The 14,088-nt window shown below is 32.6% G+C and overlaps 1 protein-coding gene across 1 annotated transcript; it reads right to left on the reverse strand.

Annotated features, from left to right (window-relative positions):
• Positions 1 to 8,000: 8,000 nt before the first annotated feature.
• On the reverse strand, positions 8,001 to 9,503 carry LOC130998348 (uncharacterized). Its single transcript, XM_057923773.1, has one exon. It carries the CDS (start codon positions 9,501 to 9,503, stop codon positions 8,001 to 8,003), a length of 1,503 nt encoding a protein of 500 aa, XP_057779756.1.
• Between the last annotated feature and the right edge of the window lie 4,585 nt (positions 9,504 to 14,088).

Raw genomic sequence — 14,088 nt, forward strand, 5'->3', positions numbered from 1 at the left:
GCATCAAGCATCTCAGCGTGGGGTGAGCTCCAGAGGGCGCTGGTGCTTTGAGCATCAAGCATCTCGGCGGTTGCTGAGCTGCAGCTCCAGTTTCAGCGGTCGTTGGGCACCGGCCGACGCTGGGTTACTCCGATTCCAGTGGTAGTTGGGCTCCAGCCGGCGCTGAGTTGCTGCCTTCCTAATTCCTATCACGTCGATGAAAATCTATGAAAATTAATATAAAAAAAAAGTCAGTCAAACTCTAGTTTATGAATTTCCTAAATTCACAAAAATTGATTGATTTTTTAAAGTCTAAAAAATTCAACAGAATCTCATACTAATACATGCTAATCCATTTTAATTAGAATAAAAAATAACCTGAAGCACAAAACCAGTCTAAAGTAATCAACGCTCGGGTATTATATTATTTAACCATAACTTGGGGCATTATTACAAAAAAATCATAAAGAAGTGAACATTTTAAATTTCTACTCCCTGCTGCAGTAATATCATGACAAGTACGAACCAAACCCTGCTGCCTATATATACAGTTAATTGAAAGAAAGAGAAAAAAATATATATATATATACGTAGCGATTAGATTATTAGGCGTCAGCAATGATTAACCCTATTATGATAGACTTATATATTCAGGTGTCCCATTTGTTATAAACTAGAGAGAAGCGAGAGAATATAGTAGAGAATACAAATATCGTTATTATGAAGTTCACAACACACCCATATTTATAGGTGTTAAACCAAGTGTGAACGTCCGGTGTGAACGTTCACACACGTCCGGTGTGAACGGAGGACAGTCAACTCCGGTGGCTTGAAGATGTCAAGTGTTATTCTCCCTCTAGGTTTCTTGGTCAACACACATAAGATATATCTAGAAGATATATTTACAACACTTCCCCTTGATTGACCAATCCCTAAAAAATGTTGCCTCATTAAAACCTTGCTAGGAAAACCCAATGGGAGAAAACCTAGTCGAAGGAAAAAGAGTACAACTGCTTCCCCTGAACTTGAGATCATTGAATATCTTTGAGTCGACGTATGCCGATCTCGTGTACCAACTTTCTGAATGTCGATGTTGGTAATGCCTTGGTGAATAAGTCCGCCAGATTTTCACTTGAGCGAATTTGTTGCACGTCGATATCGTAACCCTTTTGAAGGTCGTGTGTGTAGAAAAGCTTTGGAAAAATATGTTTCGTCCTATCTCCTTTGATGTATCCTTCCTTGAGTTGCGCGATGCAATCAGCATTGTCTTCATATAAAACAGTTGGTTTGGCCTTTGATGAAGCTAACCCGCACGACTCTTGGATATGACTCGTCACATTTCTCAACCATACACATTCTCGACTTGTTTCGTGGATTGCAATGATTTCAGAATGATTTGAGGATGTTGCAGTCAAGGTTTGTTTCACAGACTTCCATGATATAGCAGTTCCACCACATGTGAAAATATATCCAGTTTGTGACTTAGCTTCATGTGGATCGGATAAAAATCCTGCATCCGAATACCCCACTAGAGTATTATCAGAATTTTCTTGATAATATAATCCAAGGTCAATGGTACCCTTTAGATAACGTAGAATGTGCTTAACACCATTCCAATGTCTCAAAGTGGGTGCAGAGCTAAATCTTGCTAGAAGATTAACAGAAAAAGCTATATCTGGTCTAGTATTATTAGCCAGATAAGTCAATGCTCCAATTGCACTTAGATATGGTACTTCAGGACCAAGTATCGTTTCACCCTCTTCAATTGGTCGAAATGGATCTTTCTTAGTATCAAGAGATCTAACGACCATTGGTGATGCTAATTGATGTGCATTATCCATATAGAAGCGTTTTAACACTTTTTCTGTATATGTGGATTGATGGATAAACGTTCCTCCACGGATACGTTCCATTTGCAAACCAAGACAAAACTTCGTCTTTCCCAAATTTTTAATCTCAAATTCTTTCTGCAAATATTCAGCAGTTTTATTGAGCTCTTCAGGAGTCCCAATTAAATTTAAATCATCAACATAAACTGCTATGATTGCAAATCCACTTTCGGTTTTCTTAATGAAAACATAAGGGCAGATATCATCATTCTTGTATCCTTCTTTCAAAAGATACTCGCTCAGTCTATTGTACCACATACGACCAGACTGTTTCAACCCATACAACGATTTTTGCAGTTTAATTAAATACATGCTTTTGGGTTGTGACTGAAATCCTTCAGGCATTTTAAATCCTTCAGGAATTTTCATATATATGTCAGTATCTAATGACCCATATAGATAAGCAGTCACTACATCCATAAGGCGCATATCAAGCCTTTGTGACACAGCCAGACTAATCAAAAATCTAAAAGTAATAGCGTCCATTACTGGAGAGTATGTTTCCTCATAATCAATTCCTGGTTTTTGTGAGAAACCTTGTGCTACGAGTCTTGCTCTATATCTCGTAACTTCATTTTTCTCGTTTCTCTTTCTAACAAAAATCCATCTATATCCAACAGGGATTTTAGATTCCGGAGTTAAGGCTATAGGCCCAAATACTTTCCGGTTATCACAGGAATTTAATTCCCTTTCTATAGCTTCTTTTCACTTTGGCCAATCAAGTCTCTGTTTGCATTTAGCAACAGATGTATGTTCAGGATCCTGATATTTAAAACTTCAAGAGCTATATTAAAGGCAAATATATCATCAACAATGATATTTTCTCTCTCTAGTATCTGATGTAAATAATTTATTGAGATCTCATGATTTTCAGATACTTGTAATTCTTCAGGAATTACATCACTTTCATTTGATTGATTAGTCGTTTTCGTCATTGTTTGGTTTCCATCTTGCCCCTTTCTTTTTCTAGGCATAGAATCTTTGGAACCAACTGGTCGACCACGTTTTTGACGAATTTTGGACTCATTTGCTGCCAAATCTATTTGTCCTTCAGGGACATCAATTTTAGCTAGAGTATTTGCAGCATGTATGTGAGATTGTGTCACTTTTCTTGTATCTACAAAAGCATCAGGAATTTGATTTGCAATATTTTGCAAATGAATGATCTTTTCATTTTCTTGTTCACATTGATTTGTTCTAGAATCAAAATGTGATAAGTTTTTCTCATTTCAAGAGATTTCCTTGTGCTTTTCTGGATGTAGATTTATTCCTCCTAATGTTGGAAATGTCATTTCATCTAAATGACAATCTGCAAAACGTGCAGTAAATAAATCACCTGTTAAAGGTTCTAGATACCTTATAATCGATGGTGAATCAAATCCAACATATATCCCAAGTCTTCGTTGGGGACCCATTTTTGTTCGTTGTGGGGGTTGCAATTGGGACTTGAACCGCGCAACCAAAAGTTCGTAAGTGAGAAACATCAGGTTCTCGGCCAAATATAATTTGCATTGGGGAGTATTCATGATTTGCTGATGGCCTTAGTCGAACTAATGTTGCAGCATGTAATATGGCATGACCCCAAACAGTAGTTGGTAGTTTTGATTTCATAAGTAATGGTCTAGCAATAATTTGAAGACGTTTAATAAATGATTCCGCTAAACCATTTTGAGTATGGACATGAGCTACTGGATGTTCAATCTCAATTCCAATAGCCATACAATAGTTATCAAATGCTTGAGATGTAAACTCACCAGCATTATCAAGACGAATTCTTTTAATTGAATTGTCTGGGAATTGAGCTCTTAATTTTATGATTTGAGCAAGTAGTCTAGCAAATGTTGCATTTCTAGTAGAAAGCAAGCATACATGGGACCATCTATAAAAGGCATTAATTAATACCATAAATTATCGAAAAGGTCCACAAGGTGGATGTATAGGTCCATAAATGTCTCCTTCAATTCTTTCTAAGAAATATGGAGATTCAGTATTATCCTTCGTATATGAAGGTCTAATGACTAACTTGCCTTGCGCACAAGCATCACATGAGAATTCCTTTGTAGAAAGAATCTTTTGATTCTTTATATTGTGCCCATATGAATTATTGATTATTCGGCGCATCATAGTCGCTCCAGGATGTCCAAACCTATCATGCCAAAGCTTAAAGCTTTTTGTATCATTGAACTTTACGTTCATGAAATGGTTTGTCTCAATTGCTTTTATGAATGTGTAATACATTCCAGAAGGTAGTGTTGCTAATTTTTCTTTTGTCAGCTTATAGCCTGAAACAAAAGAATTTATGCAAAGATATTCATTTCTACCTTTCACATAATTGTCTCGATGTGGTATCCATTATTTCGGATATCCTTGAAACTTAGTAAGTTACTTACTAAAGTGCAGGGCATTTTCAATATCTAATTTAGTATCATTTGGCAAAATGATACAAGCTCTTCCGGAGCCTTCAATGATGTTGGATGCACCTGATATTGTGTTAACATTATTCTCATCTAATGTCAACTCAAGGAAATACTTCTTCTTTTGAAGAATAATATGTGTATTTATTTTCCAAGACAAATATCACAAGATTTCATATGATATTAATGTATATATATTCATGCCTTGTTAAAAACCTCTCCGCAAAAACCCTATGGGAAAAATTCGGTAGAGGAAAAGAGTACAAGATATATATATTTACTCATATATTACACTAGTTGCCTCGTTAAAAACCTTAACTAAGAAAACCTCGTAGGAAAAAACTTAGTAAGGGAAAAAGAGTACAACCATTCGGCCTTTAGGGCCGTTTGACCTTAAAGGTCTAATTTTCAAGAGCATGTAATATGGATTGCTCTTGAAGAGTATGTAATATTCTTCATGGAATATTGATTGTGCTACATCGGGAGCAACAATATGAATCAAATAGATAAAGATTCAAGGATATGTTATCCAAATATTTAATTTACTTGCTCTTAGAGCATGTAATATTCTTCAGGAATATTACTTGTGCTACTTTAATAGCATCAATTTAAGATCTTGAATGTAATATTCTTCAGGAATACTACTTGTGCTATTTGAATAGCATCAATGAGTTTTTCAAGATTATTTAAAAAAAATACGTTGTATATATATAATATACAAAGTATATATCCACTATGAATTAAAAAATTTCCCAATACATGATAATATCAATAGTGATTCAAGTAGTAGAACATCGAAGTTTACTGATTATATAAAATAATATGAAACAAGAATTGCCACGTAGTAGTAAATCATATTCAAGATTTTGTAGAATAAGATCCAATCAAATATTGCACTCTTAACAAACAAAATAAATTAAAACTCAATTATATATGTTTGTCATCTCACCGAAAGGGTGCACAAAAATATTGAGATTAAATCTATTGGCATCATATCTTTTTAACATAATCGGGCGAATCTATTATGTCTCCAATTATCAAAATAGTCTTCTATTTTGCGTGAACTTTTCATATTTTTCTTTATTATTTTTCTAAAATCTACTATTTCACATTGACTTTTTATACCACATCAAATACAAGTTTACATAAAATGACATATTCCCTCTAAGTACAGATCAAAAATTTACTTTATATCCTCCAAATTCCAATCAAAATTCACTTTTGTTTGGTGGAATGATTAAGATCAATATCATTCGAAATGCATCACTAATTTAATATGCTCAAACAAATGCTATTTTAATAGCATCAAAATATAACTTTTAGGATTATTTGTATTTCTTCAAGAATAACGAAAATTATATCATTTGTAATAAACAAATATAACATATTTGCATCAAACCACAAATATAAGGGGAATTTGCACAAATTTCAATAACAATCTCTTTTATGCAAAGCATATATGTTACCATGATTCCGTTTTCTGGTTATTTCCAAGCCAATTTATTGATATAAACATATTAAACAATATAATATTCTAATACTTCAAAGTTTCTTTCGTCTGAATTTAGATGATTACTAAAATTATACGGATTGAAATTCAGATGAAAAGAAAATTAGTCGTACCTTATTGGAAAGACACAATTCTTTCCTAGGGCATACCTCCAATCCTTTTACGATCGAAGGAAGATGAGAGGATTAGAGCATCGTGCTGATAACGTGTTATAAACTAGAGAGAAGCGAGAGAATATAGTAGAGAATACAAATATCGTTATTATGAAGTTCACAACACACCCATATTTATAGGTGTTAAACCAAGTGTGAACGTCCGGTGTGAACGTTCACACACGTCCGGTGTGAACGGAGGACAGTCAACTCCGGTGGCTTGAAGATGTCAAGTGTTATTCTCCCTCTAGGTTTCTTGGTCAACACACATAAGATATATCTAGAAGATATATTTACAACACCATTGTCATATTTTATGCTTAATAATTTTGTAAATAATGATAATAAATTTTTGTTAATTGATAAGATGCTTCCAAAACCTACGTACTTGACACAAAAAGTATGTGCTGCTAGCATTTTGTAATATGGTTTTTACCTTAACTAGTGTAATTCTTTAGCGCGATAATTGTGCATATATTTTATAATTATTAATATAAACTAATAAAATTAAAATTTGATAAAATTTATTATTTGTAAATTGATCTACTATTTTAATATAAATCAATATATATAATTTATAGTACAAAATATACCATGCACATATAGATATAGTATCTCTTATATAGGGAGTTGCAAGAATTAACAAACCATATTTATAACTACTTTCATATTCATAATTATAATTGATAGTCAAATAATTAAGTAATATATATATATAGAAAAAATATCCGTTGAGAATGCTAAATGTGTTGAGAATTAAGAATGCGTCTGAATAGTTGTGAACATGCTATTTTATTTTGATGAACATATCAATAATTTTTATGAACGAACGTTTTGATCTGGGTTCGAACAATGAACAAAATCAATAAATTCTTCGAACATACCATTATAACTTATGAAACATGTGTATTTTACCTTCATAAAATAAACTATAATTTGTAATTTGACGTCTTTGATAATAATGTTATTTTGTTCTATTAATAAATTTTATACATTAAATAAATCTAAATACATAACATAATAATCAAAGTTTAATAAATAAAAAAAGAAAGAGAAATAAAGAAAAACAAGTTAAAAAGAAAAGTTTAAACACATCCTATCTTTACAAAAAAAATCTAAAAAATTTTAATTTGTTGAATTTTAATAATTATAATTTATTTATTTGTTTCATAGTGAGTATATACTAAATTAAATAAAGTTGTTAAGATGCATGCATATATTATTCAAGATGAAACCATACAAGAATAAATAAAAATAAAATTTTAAAAAGTACACACTCACATATTTTTCAAAAATAAATATAAATAATAAAAAATTAAAATATTATAAATAAAATAATAAGATTACGAAACTTAAAATGTGGTTCCAACAATAACTTGCTCAAACATATCACTACTCAAAATGTAAATTATTTAATATGTTAAAATTTTAGATTATCATAATTTGCTCATTTTAAATTTCAAATTAAAGTTAATTTTATGACCTTTCATCAAGATGTATAGTATTTCATATTTTATCCAAAATATAAATTAATGAAAATGGAAAAAATATGCTTTATCTACAAATTAAATGAGAAAAAAAATGGAAGAACAACAATAGTAACATTAAATTTATGGTAGTTTTTTTTAAGCTCAAATTTTCGGCAGCTTTTTTGGGAGTGGATCATGCAATTATTTCAATAACATAGTTTCTTTTATTATAAAATGTAATGTAAAAAGAAAAAAAACGTTAAGAATAAAGTACATATTTTGTTATCAATTTTAATAAATATTATTCAATTAATATAATTTTAGAACTTTTATACGATTTATGCATGATTTTCTGTATGTGGCTTTGAATTTCATATTATTTCAACATATTGTGATAAGCTAATTGTTAAATTATTAATAACTAACCATTTTTATTATAAAAATCTAATTTTCTGAAAATATTTTTTTGTTAGTAAATATTTTTTTAGTTTAATTGAATAATTTTTTTTTGGGAAATAGTATTTTTTTTCATTTACCAAAAGCATGTTAAACCACCACTTACAACAAGAAAACATAGAATAAACGCTTTAGTTCACAAACATTTTGTGAACTTTAGGGTTCAACTCTTCTCTCATCACCATCATCAATTGACATTGTCTAACTACACTCTCTTCATGGGAAGCCTTGCTGTTAAATCTTCGTTCATTCCTTTCTCTCCATATGTGATAGACAATTGTTGCCACGAAAAGTCTATACATAAGCTGTTTCCCTGTCTTCGAAGCTCCTTGTCTTTCTAAATACTCCACTTCATCATCCCAAGCTCCAGCTTTCCTTTGAACACCACACCACATAGCAAGCTTATCCCACACATTGGCAGAATAGGGACACAAGAAAAACAAGTGATTAAGTGATTCATTCCCTTGAGAACACAAACAACAAGCTTGGTCACATTGAATACCAAATTTCTGCAGTCGATCACATGTTGTCATCCTCTTCATAATAGCTAACCATAAGATGAAGAGACACTTTGGCGCAACTATGCTTTTACTGATCATATGATGCCAGTTCCTTTTCTCCGGAGTGCCTCTCAATGCTATATAGAGCTTTTTGATGGAAAAGTTGTCTTGCTCCATCAGAGTATCACCGTCAGGAAGTGTAGCCATATAGTCTCTGGCTCCCAAAATTTTCTTCACCACCCAAGCCGCTTGAGATGGAATCGGCATAGTTTTCCAATCTTGCTGTTTCATATAATATCCATGTATCCATCTTACCCAAATCTTATCTTTCTTTTTCAAAATATTCCAAAGTTGCTTACATATTGCAGCTTTGTTCCAGAGCTCCAAGTTGATAATATTCCATCCACCAGCCTCCTTGGGATAACACAGTTGTTCCCATGAAACTAGATTTCTTTTAGTAATGGAAGCTCTCCCAGACCACAAAAAAGATCTGCAAGCTGCTTGAATGGTCTTCACTACCTTTTGAGGGAGTAGAAATACAAGACTCCAGTAGATTTGAATGCTAGTCAACACAGCTTTAATAAGTTGGAGTCTCCCTGCATATGACAACATTCTAGCTGACCAACACTCAATTCTTGTTAAGATTTTCTGAATGAGAGGTTGGCATTGAGCTATGGACAACTTTTTGGAGGACAGAGGAACACCCAAGTACTTAAAAGGCAGCTCACCTTTCACAAGACCAAATTCCTGCAGAATTGAGAGTTGATTTTCCTGTTGCACACCACCAAAATAGATAGAGCTTTTGGCATTGTTAGCTTTCAATCCAGATACCAAAGAAAATTTATCAAAAGCCTGTAATAATTTCCTCACTGAGTGTTCATCTCCTCTAGAGAACAAGAGCAGATCATCAGCAAAGCACACATGCAATAATTCAAATTTCTTGCATTGAGAATGGAAGTGAAAACCTTTATCTACCTTCAGTTCACTCAGGCATCTATTGAGGTACTCCATGCAAATAACAAACAAGTAAGGAGAGATAGGATCTCCTTGTCTCAATCCTTTCTTTGCTTGAAAAGCTTCAGTGATCTCACCATTTACATTTATAGAATAAGTAACAGAGGTTAAGCACGCCATAATTCTTTGAACAAACTGGAATGGAAATCCCAGCTCAATAATAAGTATTTGATGAAGGGCCACTCCACAGAGTCATAAGCTTTTTGGATATCTATTTTAACCATGCAACGTGGAGAGATATGCTTTCTGCTATATCCTTTAATCACCTCATGACTGAGAAGGATATTATCAGCTATGCCCCTCCCTTTGATGAAAGCTGATTGATTTTCACTTATGATACTGCCCAAAACATATTGCATCCTGTTGGTAATCACTTTGGAGACGATTTTGTAGATAACACTACAACACGCTATGGGCCTAAACTCCTTGATATTGCTAGCATTGGAGACTTTAGGGATTAATGTAATTAGCGCAGTGTTAATAACGGCAGGTAGAAATTCAGTCTCAAAGAAGTCTTGCACTGCTTCGATGTCTTGCCCAGTAGTAGGCCATGTTTTCTGAAAAAAGTATACATTATAGCCATCCAAACATCTTTTGAATAATTAATTACATAAAAAAAAGAATCCACTATTATTTTGAAACGCGCAGACAAACATCTTTTTACAATGTGTCATTTTTATAATTTTTTATTTAAAATAAATTAACAAAATATGTATATCTTTTTGTATAAGTTACATTGGATCCTTTTAAAAATAAATTAATATAACATAAATATAAATACATAACCTTAAAATTAAAATATTATAATTATGGAGAAAAAGGAAGAAAAAAAAGAAAAAATTGAAAAAATAAAAAATAAAAAGACGTGTTTATGATGTCTTGACTCCTGTGGGGAAAAAAAAAATCATTAGAATAATAAAATAATTTACTAATATATTACTCCCTCCGTCCCAAGCTAAGTGAGACCTTTTTTTTGGGCACGGAAATTAAGAAAAGTGTATTTTGTGTGTAGGTGAAAAAGTGAAAAGGTGTTTAAAGAGTAAAACTTTTACCAAAAAGGGAAAGAGTCTCACTTATGGTGGGACACCCAAAATAGAAAGAGTCTCACTTACAGTGGGACGGAGGGAGTACTTTTTAGAAAAAATGTCTTAAACATTTAAATGATCATATATAATTTATTTATTTCATATTTATCTTTTACATGTGATATATCGAATTAAAAGTCTTTTCATGATCTTTCATTTAAGATCCATATTTCATATTTTATGATGAAAGCATTACACAAAAATGACAAAAATATATATATTCAAAGAACGAGTGAGAAACAAAAGAAGAGAAAAAAGAAATTAAATATAAACCCACTACATAAGTAACCACATGTATAAAATTTTATTGTATTCCCATAAGCTTTTCTTGTATTAGTAAGTAAAATTACAAAATTAACCCAATTTTTTCTAATTCTGATTATATCCTTGTAATTAAATTAAATTACATTTACTTTGCTTTTTATATATATAAAGATTAAGTATTATGATAGAATAATATTTATATATGTACATTGATCTGTTCATAAAAATTGTAGATCTGTTCGTTTTTATTTCACGAATTCTCTATTCTCTAAATATTTAGCATTCTCTGTTTAACTTTTCTCTCTATATATATATATATATATATAATATTTGATATAAGAAAAGTACATAAGAAAAGGCATGGTTCATATCGTACCTAATTGATTAAAGAAATAGAGAGTGGCGATTAATTTAATTTACATCATAGACGTATAACAAAAGGCCAAATGGGAATAAGGCATGGAATCTGCCTTTCAAATCTGTTCTTTTCAATGGTCTTTGCAGCTTGCAACATTATCTTTAATGATGAAGGTACTTTTTGAAATTTCATGGGCTTTTTTTCAAGAGTATTCAATTTAACGATAAATGAAAGCAACGAAATTGAGGGAGTTGCTGCGGCTGTTGATATCATCTTGACATGCTTGCTTCACATGCGACTTTAATTTGAAATAAATTGCTAGAATGAAATTGATATGAATAAAACGAGAGAGAAAATAAATGAGGTAAAGACAAAGCATTGTCGATTCATGGATTTACGTTTGAATTTGGAATTCTATGTTGACAATGACGACGAAACAAAGCAGCCAATCACCTGTGGGCGTAATTTGGAAACTTATGACGCACGTGCTTACATCATATTCCATGATTTTATAGCAAGTCGTATCGCCAGTTAAAGTGCTTGATTGTGATGTTTTAACTTCAATAAAAATATTGTCAAAATGTATTTTTAAGCCTTTGCCTTCAATTTTTTGGTTTTGACTTTGGAGAGTGCAATGAGATTCCTAAATTTAACTATTTATATAAGTATGCACTGTTTGAATGTCTTATTGATAAAATTTTTTTTTAATAAAACACATTTTTTTTAGAAGATGAGACAGAAGTCCAAAGTTATAAAAGATGGCTTGTTCTCATCGAAACAGAAAACAGGACTTTTACTCTTGAAAAAAGAAGAAAAAATAATTTCTAGCACATGAGACAAAATAATGAGCGAACAACCTATTTTGATGAATGTCTCGGAGAGATCTAAGATTATCACCAACAATTGTTTTCTCGCACTTTTATTACACTTTGTTGGACCTCTATTATTATTATTATTATTATTATTATTATTATTATTATTATTATTATTATTATTATTATTCTTTCAAATGAATGTTCTTTCAAAATGTGAAATGTATAGAGCTAAAAGTTCTTCTTCATTCCTTTCGTATTTGAGGTAGTTGATAATAGTAGGTTAACTATGATAAACGATATGTATATTTCAGACTTAGACAAGTATTGCACTATATTCCATTATAATATGTAATAAAATATTCTTTTCGTCCCACTTATCTTGACACATTTGCTTTTTGCACGAAAAATAATACTCCCTCCTATCCTTTTTATTTGTCATCCTAAGCTCAAGCACATTTTTTAATAAAAAAATATTATGCCCAACATAACCTTATTAAACATCACTTATTTTAGTGGAGTATTAATTAACCCAATATTTATTTGGTGGAAAAAGAGGCGATCCATCACAAAAAACTAGAAGAAATAGAAAAAAGTCATTTTACTTGTGATTAATGCAGGATATTAAATAAGGTTAAGATTGAGATAAAATTTCAAAACGTCAATTAAAACATAAATAATTGAGAATGCTAGAATGACAAACAAAAAGGATAGGAGGGAGTAATAATAAGGTGTTAAGAGTGTAAAATGAGTATGGACCACTTATTTAAGAGTTAGATGGTTTTTTAGGACAGTAACTTAGGTTGATTTGAAAATTAGGACAATAATTTTTGGATTTGTAAAAATAGGACACTAATTAATAAGTGTTGCACCCGCAGGACATTTCTCAACCAATTATCGAATCAACTCTCCAGGTTCTCGATCCTTCCAGGCTCTTTTTCTTTGCCTTGCAATCCCCGTCAATTCTTCCATGATTTACTTTCCTTTCTCGGCTTCAGCTGGCTGCTTCTTCTGGTAGTGGTCAAATGGATTGCTTCTTCGGGTTCGGCTCATACCAGGTGCTATGCTTCGGGATTCCCATATCTCAGTTAGAACACTGAGGGGTACTACGCCTCGGCTCCATGCTGGTAAACATGACATTGCAATCTGGGCTGGTAATGCCTTATCCGACCACATTTCTCCGTTTTGCCTCTTACTGGACCTTCCTTCATCCACAATATTGTTTTCTCCCTGAAAGACCCGAATTGACGCAATAAAAAGGAAAAAGTAGGGCCAAATGGTCCAAAAGTCGAAGACGCATCATAAATTCTATATGCTCTGTTCAACCTGCTATAGAATATCGAACACTGTGGAGGTAATTTTCAATTTTGATATTTGAGTCACATCTTGATTAGAATATGGCATTGTGGAATTGCTTTTCATACATTTGATGTCATTGTTTTTAATTTCCTTTAGCTTTTCGAGGCTCTAACTCTTCAAGGGAAAATCCCGCGCGGGTGCAACACGTCTTTTATGGTTCTCATTCCCAAAAAAAGAGATGCTTGTTCGCTGACGGATTTCAGACCAATTTCACTGATTAGCAGCATGTACAAGGTCATTGCCAAGACTCTTGCCGGCAGGATGAAAGATGTTATGAATTCAATCATTGGCGAGAATTAAAGTGCTTTTATCACAGGGAGGTTCATCCTTGACGGAGTCGTGATTCTGAATGAGATAATTGCAGAGGCCAAGAAACGGGATATCAGTAGAGTCTTCTTTAAAATCGACTTCGCTAAGGCCTACGATTCTGTCGAGTGGGATTTCATTGACGTTATGTTAGAGCAGCTGAATTTTGACCCCCTGTGGAGGAGATGGATCACCGGCTATTTATCTTCGGCAACGGCAAATGTTTTGATTAATGGTTCTCCATCTGGAGAGTTCTGCCTTGAACGTGGTCTTCGTCAAGGAGACCCGATGTCTCCGTTTCTTTTCCTTATTGCTGCCGAAGGCCTTCACCTTCTCATCGAACGTGCTGTGAAGCAGCAGTTACTCCATCCAGCTGTGATTGGTAAAAAGGAAGTCAGAATTTCTCATCTCCAGTATGCAGACGATACAATTCTGGTGTTCAATGAGAAGGAAGAGAATGCGACAGTAGCGAAGAAAATCCTCAAGTTTTTTCAGTTCCTTTCTGGTCTTGCTGTTAACTT

The sequence above is a fragment of the Salvia miltiorrhiza genome, chromosome 8 (genome assembly GCF_028751815.1).
Source record: "Salvia miltiorrhiza cultivar Shanhuang (shh) chromosome 8, IMPLAD_Smil_shh, whole genome shotgun sequence".
NCBI classification, from domain to species: domain Eukaryota; kingdom Viridiplantae; phylum Streptophyta; class Magnoliopsida; order Lamiales; family Lamiaceae; genus Salvia; species Salvia miltiorrhiza.